This window comes from Asterias amurensis, chromosome 19 (genome assembly GCF_032118995.1).
Source record: "Asterias amurensis chromosome 19, ASM3211899v1".
Taxonomy (NCBI): domain Eukaryota; kingdom Metazoa; phylum Echinodermata; class Asteroidea; order Forcipulatida; family Asteriidae; genus Asterias; species Asterias amurensis.
In genome coordinates this window covers 10,235,235-10,248,324 of record NC_092666.1, presented here as the reverse complement: position 1 = coordinate 10,248,324, position 13,090 = coordinate 10,235,235, and the positions used below count along the sequence as shown (strand labels likewise).

Below are 13,090 nucleotides of genomic sequence, written 5' to 3'. Positions count from 1 at the left end.
GTCCAGTGAGTCTCACTTGGTGTATCTCAGCATATATCCACAAAATAACCAACTTGTGAAAAGTTGAACTCATTTGTTCGTCGAAGTTGCGAGATAATAATGGAAGAAAATACACCCTTGTCACATAAAGAAGTTGTGTGCTTTCATAGATGCTTGATTTCGGGACCTCAAAATAAACTTCTGAGGTATCGAAATCAAATTCGTTGAAAATTACTCCCTTCTCGAAAATTACGTCACTTACGTCACTTCAGAGGGAGCCGTTTCTCACAATGTTTTGACGCTCTCCAGTGCTAATTACCAAGTGAGGTTTTATGCTAACAATGCTATTGTAAGTAATTACCAATGTAGTGTCCAGTGCCTTTTAGGGAATTGTGTTCCCATGGTTTCAATAAAAAATTACTCACTCCTGTTAGTTTTTCTTGTTTGATTACTTTATCTTTGATTTACTGAAACGTAATTTGTGTACAAATATTATTCTTGAGGCTTGACACGAGTTATTGCAAAAAAAGGTTAACGTTAGATGATGTACAAACAGACAACAAAACATGTGATAAAAATAGACAACAATTCTGGCATCGTTCGCAGTTCAAAGGAGCACAGCATTTCACCCTTAATTTCCCAACATTCTTAAAACAGCAAGATAATGACTTGCAGAAAATGTGTTTTGTTTATAAATAACACCCGTAACACTTGCATGTTGAAGGATTTTTCTCATAAGAGGGATTATTTATAATTAAAAATCACCAACTCAGCATGTACAATTTGATTGCATTGTTGCCCAACCATCAGTAATTTTCATAGACTTAATTCCAGTGTTCTGTTATGTTGTGTAACCCCAACTCGTGTGTTAGGTATGATTACTGCATAATAGGCATGCAGTTTATGAAACCATGGTGGTAGAACTCCAATATGAAACGCTTACGTGTATTTTGAGGAAGTAACACAAGAGTTTTTTTTAAGCAGTGTCAAAGAAATTACATTCAAGTTTATTATTAAACGGAAAGGCTAAGGGAAAGCATAGTTCGCGACACACATGACCTATCACGTTTTGTAGGCGTGTTGCCCTTTGAACCTGTCCCCTGTGCGCAACAGATGCTGTCGACATTAAAGGCAGTGGACACTATTGGTAATTTCTCAAAATACGTATTAGCATAAAGCCTTACTTAGTGACGAGTAATGGGGAGAGGTTGATAGTATACAAATATTGACTGCTTCGAGTGCTATGGTTAAAACTATGACTCCCGAGGTGATCCCCGGAGCGTGATATTTTCCTGAGGCGAAGCCGAGGGAAAATAGAACGCTACGGGGATCACCGAGGGAGTCATAGTTTAAACCATTGCACGAGTAAAAACAGCCAATATTTGTTTTATAACACCCCAAACATTTTTAAATACTGTACTATTATTATTAAGTTACAGACCTGAATGCTACGATCCACGGACGACGCGAATACAGATTGCAAAAACTTTTACTGTGCTGCATGTAGTGTCGTGCAATCCGAAATGGTTACAGAGTATTAATTTATCATCCTCGTACACGCAACGCACGTCTGGGTACTGCACGCCGTGTGCTAGTCTTCGGACTAGCGCACGGCAAACCAACGCACTATCACACGGCCGTCATCTAGCAAAACTAAGACATGTCATGTGACGCGCTCTAAACCAATGAGCAGGCAGAATACTTGTAAGGGGTGTTATAATATATAACATTGTCAGAAAAAGCGCCCTCTTAAGTGACATGGTTTTCGAGAAAAAAGTAATTTTCCACGAATTTCATTTCGAGACCTCAATTAAGAATTTGAGGTCTCGATATCAACCATCTAAAAGCACACAACTTCGTGTGATAAGGGTGTTTTTTCTTTCGTTGTAATCTCGCAACTTTGACGACCAATTGAGCTCAAATGTTCACAGGTTTGTTATTTTATGCATGTTGAGATACACCAGGTGGGAAGACTGGTCTTTGACAATTACCAATATTGTCTATTATGCTCTGATTACATTGCCATGATATGCGTCTTGTGCCTATATCGTGTATATCATCTTTCAATCAGTCTGAGTAAATGATATGAACCTTGAACTTGATCCGACATATTTGCACACAGGGCCACACTCTATACACGACAATCATTTTGCAGATTTTGCATATTATTGCTGCGCGATCGAGAGCGATGCCCACCAGCAGGTACTGTCTGCATCGTTTTATGTAAACAACACCAGTTTCTGCAGTGTACATGAGTTGACCAGGCCTGTAGACTGACATCAAACGTCACCTTAGTATCTGGGACATCACTGCTGTGTTCGAAACGTGGAAAACCAAACCGCGGCTCTTTTGAGAGCCGCCTTATAGAAAGCTTTATTGCATGGTTGTATACCCGCAAACGTGTCCACAAAAATACAGTACAAACTGAACCATGACTGAACTAACAAAATAATAACAAGACCAGACTTGCAGCTGCTTCACTGATGACATCGACCGCATTTATAATACCGCCGCCTTGCATACTAATGCACGCCCTTCCAAATGCCAGACAGTGCATATCGTTATGTGACAGAAGCCATGACATTCAACTATGACATACTGCAGAGTGGTATCAATTATCTTTTCAGATACATGTATTTCATGTCAACATCAATTAATACAGGGTGATAACATTGTTCAGAAAACATATAATAACTTGTACTAAGGAAAACTTAATCCAGTTAACAAACAATTTATAGAAAACAGTTTGACATTAAAGGCAGTGGATACTATTGGTAATTACTCAAAATAATTATTAGCATAAAACCTTATTTGGTGACGAGTAATGGGGATAGGTTGATGGTACAAAACATTGTGAGAAACTGCTCCCTCTGAAGTGCCATAGTTTTCGAGAAAGAAGTAATTTTCCACGAATTTGATTTCAAGACCTCAGATTTAGAACTTGAGGTCTCGAAATCATCTAAACGCACACAACTTTGTTCGACAAGGGTGTTTTTTTCTTTCATTATTATCTCGCAACTTTGATGACCGATTGAGCAGGTTCGTTGTTTTATGCATAATGTTGAGATACACCAACTGTGAACTAGTCTTTGACAATTACCAATAGTGTCCACTGCCTTTAACATGTAGGAGAAAGAAGAAGCAAGAGCTGTTTTTCCTCTTCCCTAAAGACAAGGACAATTTACACAAAAGCGTACACAAACAAACAAAGAGGGCATGGACATTATGCATGAGTGAGAATGGGCTATAGATAAATAATTACTGAAAAATGCTGTGTACTAAAACAAAAAAATATATAATTAATAAGTAGTGTATAAATCAATCAAAATCTTCTTAAACTTTTTACGAAAAGAAAAAACACTAACTGACTGTTTATGTTCTGCATTAAGACTATTCCAATAAAGGACCCCTTTATGAAACACTCTTTTTGTAAGACAAACAAGAAGAAGAAGAAGAAGAAAAAGAAGGAACGAAGAAAAACGAACAAATAAAGAAGCAAAAGGGGCGTATAGCTACTATAAGCTGACCTCCCAGGGTTTCAGAAAATAAAAATGTAAACGATCGGAATTTTAATGGGTCGTCAGATGTTTTTCACACATGAACAATGATCCAAATCCTGGCCCACCGTTATGTGCAAAGATTATGTTAATGCAAATGCACGAGGCTATGCTAGTCAGCACACACTCGGATAGCGATTCAACCATGTATGGTAGGATATAATAATACTCCAAAACTCTCTTTCGCACAAGAGGTAAGTTTTGTTTTGATATGGTGAAATATTTTCGGGAAAACTTAACACCACCGATTTGTTAGTTTATGTTTAACACTAAAACTATTGTTGTATTGCTTGCCTTCGATAGTTTGGCCGCCTATATGTAGCTGTTGTTGTCGGTAAATTTCTACGGACGTAGTTGTATACATGCACCCTAGAAAGCAGTCCAAAATGATAAACCGTTTAGATTTAAGGTTTCACAACACTCGCATGAGATGTACACACGCATGTGCTATTATTATTATTATTATGTACCTTATTCAAACTGAATAAATATGACGATTTGTGCTAACTAACCCTCTGTGCTGTTGAGACGAACCCTAAACAATTCGCACCGTTCATAGTGTTCCGCACGTTATATGCCGGGGTGAAACATGCTCTTGCACATTAATTATTATACGCATGCAAGAAAATTGTTACAGGTTTGTTATACGAGCATGTGTTCCTATCATGCTTAAAATCCACGAGTGAAAAACAACACTCTTATCACAGAATCGTAGATTGAAATTAAATTGTTAGGAGCTTACTACTGCAGAAAACAAACATGGCATTTTGTCAAGAAATTCGTGCCGTTGACAAAACCGTTGACACATTGGAATGGAGGATTAGTGCTTGCACTCAATCGGCGAAGGCGACATTTTTTCTTTCCGAATTATGTTTTCTGGTTTTGTGTTTAATTATTCACAAACTTGAATAGTTCTTAAGAGTCATTTCAGGTAAATAATTGACATAGTTGCTCACGGTCAAACAATGATTTTTTTTTTATACTTTGTTGGTGGAAAGGGCCTTGGGGTGCAAGTAAACAAAATTGCATTTTCAATTCTATATGTTTTGATGATTTATATTCAAAAACTAAAGGGTCAAATATTTAATATTTTTTCTAATTTGCTCTCAGTTGGTTTTATAAAGGGGGTGATGACGTGGTGGAGAGAGAGAGGGTTTGATTACAAATATATAAACCATACTGATCTCGTGGAACTTAGAAGAACAATTTGAATAACCCCTGGTAGTAGAAATAAACCCAGTCCATGTTAGTGCTACCCCATTTATCCATCATGGTACCCCAAGGAGAAAACATGCTGGTTACGGGATGAAGTGAAATAGTAAACATGATCGTTCGTTTTGGGGTGTGATGCTCGAAGGGTATTTGTTGCAGACCTTATGTCTATTATTTGCATAATTTTATGTCAAGGTTCATCGTTTGACTTTATACGGAAGTTTCAAATAATGTTATTTCCTGGTTGTCTTATACTCTTCTAGTTGCAATCGTTATTTGTCAGGTTCATGTTCATATTATCCAAATCATTGCAGCTCTTTAAAGTGTTATCCCGTACACGGTAAGTAGACTTCTTTAACATCAGCTTAGTTACCTTCATGGATTGTTATCAGACGAAAGTTCAGCATTTTGTATTCACTCTTTGCCCCTTAGTGGCATAATATCAGTGTGACACAATATTTGTGAATTCAATGTCTGTCAATGTTTCACTATTCCAGTTCACCTGTGCGGCATCTTGACGGGTTCGCATGTAGTAAACAAACCACTGCGGTCACAAAAAGTACAGTCAAAATACAGGTGAGTTAAAATATACTACCAGTTCTACTTTGAATCATCGAATGGTTTACAGTATTTCAATGACATGATTCTATGCAATTGGTTGGAATCCCTGACAATCAGCACCTAACAAGATGATCTCTCAGGATTGCTTGTGATTACTCAGGAGTTTCTGAAGGTCTGGCAGTCAGGTATTAGAAAAAACATCAATAATTGATTACTGTCAAGCTTAATTTGTCATCTACCATCAGCCTTCGCGTATTATGCATCCTGAAAACACCCATTGCTTGCTACTTGTGTTCCTCAAAACTAACACAGTCTTCCGATTAGGTTTGTACACAACAGTCGCAAAGGATGTACTGTACTACAGCCGCATATACTGTACTACAGCCGCATATACTTAACCATTTAATAACTGCATAACGGGATATGCTAGTCACATTCATGTGACGCACATGATTTGGGTAAAAACACACACTTTAGCGTTCGATGAAGCAAATTATGTTTATAAGGATGAAAGGTGCAGCCGTATAAACTTACCAGCGATCGTATCGTGTGTTTTTAAATATAAATATAAATGATGTGTAAATATAAAAAAGACAGAAAAAAAAAGAAAAAAAGTCACCTTGCTCACAATTTTGCAGTCAAATATCAAAAATTATAATTAGACTTTGAATATTGCGTGGTAGAAACACGATATGGAAAGGTTGTCGGTAACACCATGTAATGACTATCTCTAAATGAGTTTGGGTGATTCAGAAAAGAACCATTGGGTTCAACTCAATGTCGCGACGTTTCGATCAGTATGCTCTGATTACTTATAGAGAAAGTATTATGTTGTTACCCGAAATTAGAGCTGACATATTGATCCGGACTATTTTAAATGTTACTATTTTATTTATCTTTTTCATTGTTTTTTCGGGCTATGAAATTTAGATGAAATAAATGAGTGGAAGTTAGGTCGGTAAGTTAACTTATTCCATGAAACAAGTCGTCTTGATGAGATAAATTATGTCGGTAATGAAATATGTGGGTTGGCACTCCTGGAGCTCCGTAGGTTTACTTCCGTTATCGGAAATCCCCACCAGGCTGTTTTATTTCTGGAAATTCCCACTTTGAGAAACTGAAACTGCAACTCTACCGATTTCAAGCTGTGACAGCTATTGAAATAATGTTCGTGTTGACAAAAGAGACGGTCGTGTTGCCGTTGGTGACCTCTATGCCGATTCATCTCTTTCTCTCGCTGCCATGTCCCAACACATCTTTGTTGTCGCCCCCGTGTTTCTAAATCCCTTTGTCCTGTCATGTTTTGCAAAAATATGTCTGAGTTATGGGTTTTGTTATTATGCTTTGTAGTCTCTCCTCTCCTTCTAGTTTTATTAATGCTAAATTATTTTTAAATGCCTTTGATTATTTTTCACAGAACTCGAGTAAGTACTGAGCATACAGTGCTAAGACACACCGGTGTATATGGGTAAAACCCAAAATGAATATTCTTTATCCCCGATGCAAGTTAACACAAATCGTTTGCAGTACCCGCTGCTAAAACATAGGATTCGAACTGCCTCTAGCTACCGGGCAATCTCGTTGGTCTAGTTGTAAGCGATGCTCTAGAATTGCAAAGGTCGTGGGTTCGAGTATCATGCCTGTGATATTTTTTTCACAGGACTCGGGAAAGTACTGAGTATACAGTGCAAACACACATCGGGGTATTGGTAAAAAATAAAGAATATTCTTTGATTATATCGTTGACAAATCTGAATTATTTAGTCAGCATATGAACATTATTTTTCCTCGTAGATGGTGATTGATGTATTTCTGTAAAGCGCTTTTGTAGGACATCCACATGAAGTGCTACTGCTTTATGACGTTTTAATGTAATCATTTAATTGTAAATTGCTAACCTGAAGAGAAAAACAAGTTCGATTAAGGTACGTAGTCCAGAAACATGTATACGTAATGGAGTCTATTTCTGTTGGCTGGAATTTCCCGGCCTGAGAAACACTATACACGTGACTCAAGTTGGAAAATCCCAAACATCGTTTGAGGATGTATGAGTGCACGCATTTCGCTTGCCGTGTTTTACGTATTATGAAGATGTTTATACCGTAATAAGAGGGAATTATACGATCCATTTCTCGTACCTTACCAAAACATTGTTTTGATATTGCTTTTCGAGCTCAATTTTATTTTGATTATTATGTTATTTTTGAGTAGAATATTCATCATCAATCATGATTGGGATAGTAGTATTCGTTGTCACTCTCTGTGCTGCATGCACCAGTGGCATCTCTCCGACGCACTTTGAATTCGAGAGAGGCACTGAAGGGGTTGTACCTTGTACTGCTATGGTGGATCAAGGCTTATCATCAGAAGACACGGAATCGATTTTTTGGTATTTCTCACCCGAGGAAAGCTCTCAATCACCAGAACGTATAATAACATATTTCCACGGAGATACTACTCATCAAAGTGCTCATCCTGAGTGGTATGACATTCGAAATACTTCGTTGGTGATCACCAATGTTACTAAATCAGCAGAAGGCACATATAGCTACAGATACGCTCAGTGGTATAAAACATACACAGATGGATCAGTTAAAGTGTCTGAAAAAGGTGAGTAATACGTAACCGTGGTCAATTGGTTAGACTAGCTAGACCTTGCAATCACAAGGTTCGGATCCCAAAAGCTAACCGCTGAATTCACAATGGCTGGAATAAATATTGAATCACAATTTCTTGATTTATAAAATGCATAACAAATGTTTTTTTGAGACATTTTTTTGTCAGTTTTGTCAGCTTGGCGTTTATACCCCCCTGTGGAAGTTTGTCGAGTCTCCCTGCTCGCTTTGCAGACTCCCTTCGGGTGTGAAAAGCGCTAAAAAACTGGTTATTGGCGAGCTGCGATGCAATTGAAGTGCGAGCCTATGTAGGCATATGCCTAATACCAATTTATGTCCGGCGTCCGTTCGTCTGTTCGTCCGCCCGGCCGTCCACTTTCAGTCACCGACAGTGGAAATGTTAAAGTTTGTTTTCTTTTAAGTTTCATTCTTTGAGTTGAGTTGTGGTGCAAGCTCAAGTGAGATTGTTATATAATTGCAGGTCATTTTCTCTGTTTTCCATAAATGTTGAATTTTTTTGAATATATGTTTTTTTCAGGCTCAAACACTGACCTCTTGATTTTAAAGAACCAAACTAAAACGAAAATGATTTGTTCAAACAAAAAACAAACTCTATGTCACTGGAAAACAATGTAAACTATAAATAGTCATAACACTCCTTATGGCAATGATGTACTTACTTAAACTTAAATCAAACATATTTCTAACATATAGATGCATATGAACAGATACAACTCATATATTTATTGCATCACTGGTTCCAGTTGAATGAGCTTTAACAATGAAAACCTTAAATAGTCATAACTCCTTATTGCAATGATGTACCGAGTTAAAACTTAAATTAAATATTGCTTCTTACATGTACATTAATATGACAAGATAAAACTCAAAGATCACTGGTTCCAGTTGAATAAGCTAAAGTAATGACAAACTTAAATGCTCATTATTGTTGTTGTTATTGTTATTATTATTATTTCAATTACATCGTCCTTACAGTTTCCTACAAATTAACACGGCCTAAGGTTTATCTGTATATCGACGATCGGGAAGTTAAATATTCATCCAATCCAGTTGAAGTGCCATCCGACACAGCTGAACTGAACTTGACATGCAGAGTAACACATGCTAAGCCGGCTGTGATCATCAGTTGGTTCGCCTTGGTTCCAGTTTCGAACAGTTGGGAGGAAATTCACGCCAAACTTAATTTTGAAAATGTTTCCTGTAATTCATATGGAACAGGTGAGTCCTTCCACGGTACATTTTAAGCTGTTTGCCAGACCTAAGAACATAATTAGTCCAGCCTGTTTTGTCCCATTTTGTAATGAAATGTAAAGTTGAAGCAGGGACGAATCGCTATGTTTTGATCTTTGGGCTGGATTTAACGATTACTAAATAATTACATTAAAATGTGCCAAAAACATATAATATTCAAATTGCCACTACACCATGAAGGAGTTGAGTGCCAAAGCTGAAAATTGGTGTATAAGTAGATATAATATATATGTTTAACTGGTATCAATTTCAAAAAATGTTTCAATTGATCGCGGGGTCAACCAGGGTCAAGACGGGCGGGGTCTTTTTGACCTTTTTCTGGCTGGAACCAACTTTGGGTCCATGCTATTTCTGAATGAATGCATTGGTGAGCTTATAATTGCTTATGGGTAAAGACATGCACCTATAGATAATAACTAGGGATTATAGGTTTCATTTGACCCCCCATGTGGGCACAGGGTGACCCCAATTATCACAAAAAACATTTTCGGCTGATTAAAGTGCCTACTTTGAGTGACCATAACTAGAAAATTAAAGGAGATACATTTAAATTGAGTGCAGATTCATAAAATTTGGCAAAAAGTAAGATGGAATACCAATTTTGAGCTCTCTACCTGGTACAAAATCTAAATTATGAGTTTTCAAAGTCGGAAATTATCACAAAATTCACATTTTGTGTCTCGCGCGTGCACAAAATGGCCGCCTTGACCAAATTTCAATGGATCATATCTCGAAAACGACATGGAGTATGACTTAGCTTTTTTGTATGTGTTCATTTGAGCCACATCCAATCATTCTGATGAAGTTTCATCAAAATCTGAGGGGGTCACCTGGGGACCACTGGTTGATTTGACACGGAATGACCCTATTCTTAATAGATTAATTGGCAGCTTTAAACAGCTTCATTGTGCTTGTTTTACCGAGCAAGTTTTAAAGAAGCTAGAGCGAATTTGTTTTTGACGGGAATGCTATTTGCACTTGTTTATAAACGTGTTGCAACCTCAAGTTTTTGAAAAACTAGAAACACTTCGGCCGTTGACGGCGTGCGTCCGAATGAAAATACTTTGACGTCATGTGTGGGAGTCTGATATACAAGATGGAACTCCACGTAGCACGAGTGATGACGTAACTGAGCTTTTCGCGAATCTTTCAGAAAAGCACTGGTTAAGGGTATTCGACATTATTTTTACAAAATTCAAATCTATTTATACTCGTATGACTCAATTTCCTTATTGATTGTAAAAAAAAAAAAAAATGAAATTCAGCAACGATCACAACGTGCCATTTTCGTTCAAGTATACTTCTTTAAAACGTCTTTAAAATCGAATTAATGATTTTGTTTTATGCATTACTTTTATCCTGTCTTAGAATGTTTCTATCTGAGCGACACGATTAACTCCAAGGTGTCAGTAAAGACATCACTGGAAAGAAATAACTCAACATTTAAGTGTGTAGCAAACAACAATGGGCTTGAAGACAGCGAAGTGACGATCATCAAAACTAATAATGATATTGTGACTGGTAGGTATGACAGAGTACATCTTTGATTTTTCAAAGATTGGGTGTGTGTAACCTTTGACTTGTCTGGGAAAAAGGTTCCGAATTCCCAACAGAGGCAACTAATAGCAAATACTCACACAAAGGATCTAAAAGCCAAGTTGCAAACATCGGATCTCCCTCAGAAAAGCACTTGTTGAAATCTACCTAAACTTGAAGGTCCAGGTTGCGAAAATTAGGCCTGGTTGGCCATTCATTAAGATTTCTATGGCTTGGAATTTATCAATTTCTGTGTAAAAACAAAACCTGAACTGATTTCAAACGAATACAGTTTAAACCCCTAGTATAATATAAAATAATAAAATAAGTTATCCCACAAGCGCGATCGAGTGAAAAACGTTAAAATATGGCGCTTCTGCGTCCCATCCAACGCGGTCGAAACAGCCAGACAGACAAAGAAACAGAACAAACAGACAGACATGCAGACAAAAGGACAGATGAAGACATGGCACTACGAGTTCATCATATTAGCGACAAGATGACAGAACAGTTGCAGAACAGCGGTGACACAAGTGTCACTACATGGGACTCGAACCTACACCGGAGTTTGAATTCGTACTAAATACAATGTGAACACATTGTAAGAAGGTCACTGGCCGGATCTGGCAGCCATTTATAAATTGGATGTTGGTAGAAAGCTTCCCTTGAAATGTTACTTGCAGAGGTGCTGTAGTTTTTGAGGAATGAGTAAAACGAGGGACGACAATTATTTTAGTGTTTAGACTCTAAACACTGTTTCTCGAGTGTAGTTGAATAACTATGCCTTCTTCTTTTTTTATGTTATTGTGAACGATTTATTAAGTTAAAAGTTGTAATAGGCCTACAGCCCAATCTTTTCAAAAATCGACTACAGTTACCATCAAAAATAACAATTATGGTTGTTTTGTTTTGTCTCAGCTAACCCACAAAGAACAACAGATTCCACCTGGTTTGGTTTGGTTGAACAAACAACAGCGTTGCAATGTGCTGATGATGGTGCCGTGACCGGACTGAGTGTTGCTGTGAGCATATTAACCATAGTGGTATGTTCGGCAAAATTATTTTTTCATGCCTTGTTTCAAACTCATTACTCCATTTTTAAACTGAATTCCGTCTTCTTTTCTTCTTTAAGATCAACTTTTAAAAGAAATTGTGATATAACAATGATAACGCCTTAGATTGCACAGTATATGGCTTTTAAAACCAAAGATAAAATAATGTTAAAATTAGGCTTAATGCTATAGCAAGTTTTGGAGCTCGCATGCTTTGACGTTTTTCGCCCAGAGTTCGCTTTTTTTTTCCAACAGCCTATCACATCCCTGCAAGTTTAAATAATAATATGTTTTACCTTTTTGTTTTTCAGGTGATCGTGCTGATGATCACAACGTTGCTTCTCTTCAGGCGTCTACGCTTATTACAAATTGAAACAAACAAAGTTCCTTTACCACGAACGGAAGGAATGCTAGCCTTAAGGGTTGATCTTATTTAGTTTTGTCTAAAAACGATGAAAGGGGGTCAAAGGGTTAGCACTCAACCCTTCTGTCTGGCTTCACGTGCCGACCCCCGTTGTAAACAAAAGGCAGATTATTCACTCGATGGTGTGGTGGTGTAATATTGACCATTTCGCTCATTTTAATTTGATTTAATTATATTGGTATAAATTGATAAGTGATTAACAAATAGTAAAAACATTAAGAAAATTTTAAGGTAGGATTAAAACACGATATTAAACAACACACATGTACATGACTGGGGGATTACAAACAATGATGATGTATACAATAATAATATAGCACTTTAGTGTTATAACATTAAGCAAATAGCAGAAGGATTAAAACACGTTATCAAAAACACACAAGAATATCACTGGATGAGGAATACAATCAATACAACTAGCAAAAAATATATATATGTATATATATTATTTCATTATATAATGAATAGGGTAGATGGCCTTAGCTTTCGATCCAATCCGGACCTTCTTCAGAGGCATAAAACAAGTACAAACAAATACATATCCATTTATAGAAAAAGAGAAAGGGAAAGGGATTAAGGAAAGGATCCAGAAAGAAGCGGGAAAATAGCAGCCAATCAAAGTTTATATTTCAGAGACAATATTGGTGGCTCTGAACCAATAGGAGTGAAGTGGCGAGGACAAAGGATGTTTAAGATGAAATGATGGGTTACTGGACCATAAAAGTGGTAAATGTATTGTTCGACAACAATGCAGGGAGACATGAAAGGGTAGGATTAGAGAGCAAGTTGCATCATGATGCAACTAACAATGGTCAATTAATAAGAATAGCAAGATCAAAGGTATGATGATTTTAAAAATAGGTATGAGGGACCTGTGAGAAA

General features: G+C 37.1%; 1 protein-coding gene across 2 annotated transcripts in view; it reads left to right on the top strand.

Annotated features, from left to right (window-relative positions):
- Positions 1-13,090, top strand: part of LOC139951759 (uncharacterized) — a 20,686-nt gene extending 7,596 nt beyond the window's left edge. The window contains exons 3-9 of one of the 2 annotated variants that reach the window (XM_071950838.1): positions 5,246-5,324; positions 7,104-7,234; positions 7,521-7,919; positions 8,921-9,163; positions 10,565-10,717; positions 11,651-11,775; positions 12,096-13,090. In XM_071950838.1, the coding sequence (XP_071806939.1) occupies positions 7,538-7,919; positions 8,921-9,163; positions 10,565-10,717; positions 11,651-11,775; positions 12,096-12,221 (1,029 nt within the window). In that variant the 5' untranslated portion in view covers positions 5,246-5,324; positions 7,104-7,234; positions 7,521-7,537 and the 3' untranslated portion in view covers positions 12,222-13,090. The remainder of the gene's footprint in view (positions 1-5,245; positions 5,325-7,103; positions 7,235-7,520; positions 7,920-8,920; positions 9,164-10,564; positions 10,718-11,650; positions 11,776-12,095) is intronic. The other variant, XM_071950837.1, reaches the window with a different exon arrangement.